Raw genomic sequence first — 664 nt, 5'->3', positions numbered from 1 at the left:
TTGCACAGTGGCAAATAGGACAGACATTGGTGTAACCAGCACAGTCCACGCACAGGCAAAGATGTCTACATGGTATCAGCAGCATTGAGATCTCCTTGGCCTTACATGACTTGCAGGTCATCTGCTCACGACTTAGTCCTTTGCTAGCAGTTTGAAGGTAGCAGCTGCCCCCAAGAACAGGGTTAGGATTAAAAGAAGAGGCTGCATCATCAACTTCACTGTCCCCACAACCTTCCTTGCCTTGATCTGCAGCAGCAGCACCCTGAGCCAAGGCTTGTTTAAGATTGCTTTGCAGCATTCGCACCATGGACTCATTGTATTGAGCTCTGCGCTGCCAGGACTGTGCTTCCATGGCCGTGTTCTTAATTCGCTCGACAAGCTCCCTATTCTTCCTGTTCATGTTCTCAATCTCAAGTTCCTTCTCCTGAAGCTTCTTTCCTACCCCTCTCTCAATGGCATTCAGAAATGAAACCGTGTGTCTCTGCTTCATCTCCTTGACACCTTTCATGATCTGTGCTTCCTGGATTCTGATGTAATTATTGATGGAAGAAAAAACGGAACACAGAAAAATGGAAGAGAAAAACTCAAAAGAAAATTTTTTTTTTTTCTTCACAAGACGTCTTCACAGGAACAAAAAACAGAGCAAAAACGAAACCCTTAAGTC

General features: G+C 44.9%; 1 protein-coding gene across 1 annotated transcript; it reads right to left on the bottom strand.

Moving 5' to 3' along the window:
* Positions 1-6: 6 nt before the first annotated feature.
* Positions 7-620, bottom strand: LOC110108156 (probable BOI-related E3 ubiquitin-protein ligase 2; the record flags this gene model as incomplete). The annotated part of the gene is made up of 1 exon (XM_020838673.1): positions 7-620. A coding segment is annotated over one exon (614 nt), but the record flags the coding sequence as incomplete, so codon positions are not given.
* Positions 621-664: the final 44 nt, after the last annotated feature.

Source organism: Dendrobium catenatum, unplaced genomic scaffold (assembly GCF_001605985.2).
Source record: "Dendrobium catenatum unplaced genomic scaffold, ASM160598v2 original_scaffold_219771, whole genome shotgun sequence".
NCBI classification, from domain to species: domain Eukaryota; kingdom Viridiplantae; phylum Streptophyta; class Magnoliopsida; order Asparagales; family Orchidaceae; genus Dendrobium; species Dendrobium catenatum.
The sequence above is the reverse complement of the archived record's forward strand: the minus strand, read 5'-3'. Positions and strand labels throughout refer to the sequence as shown.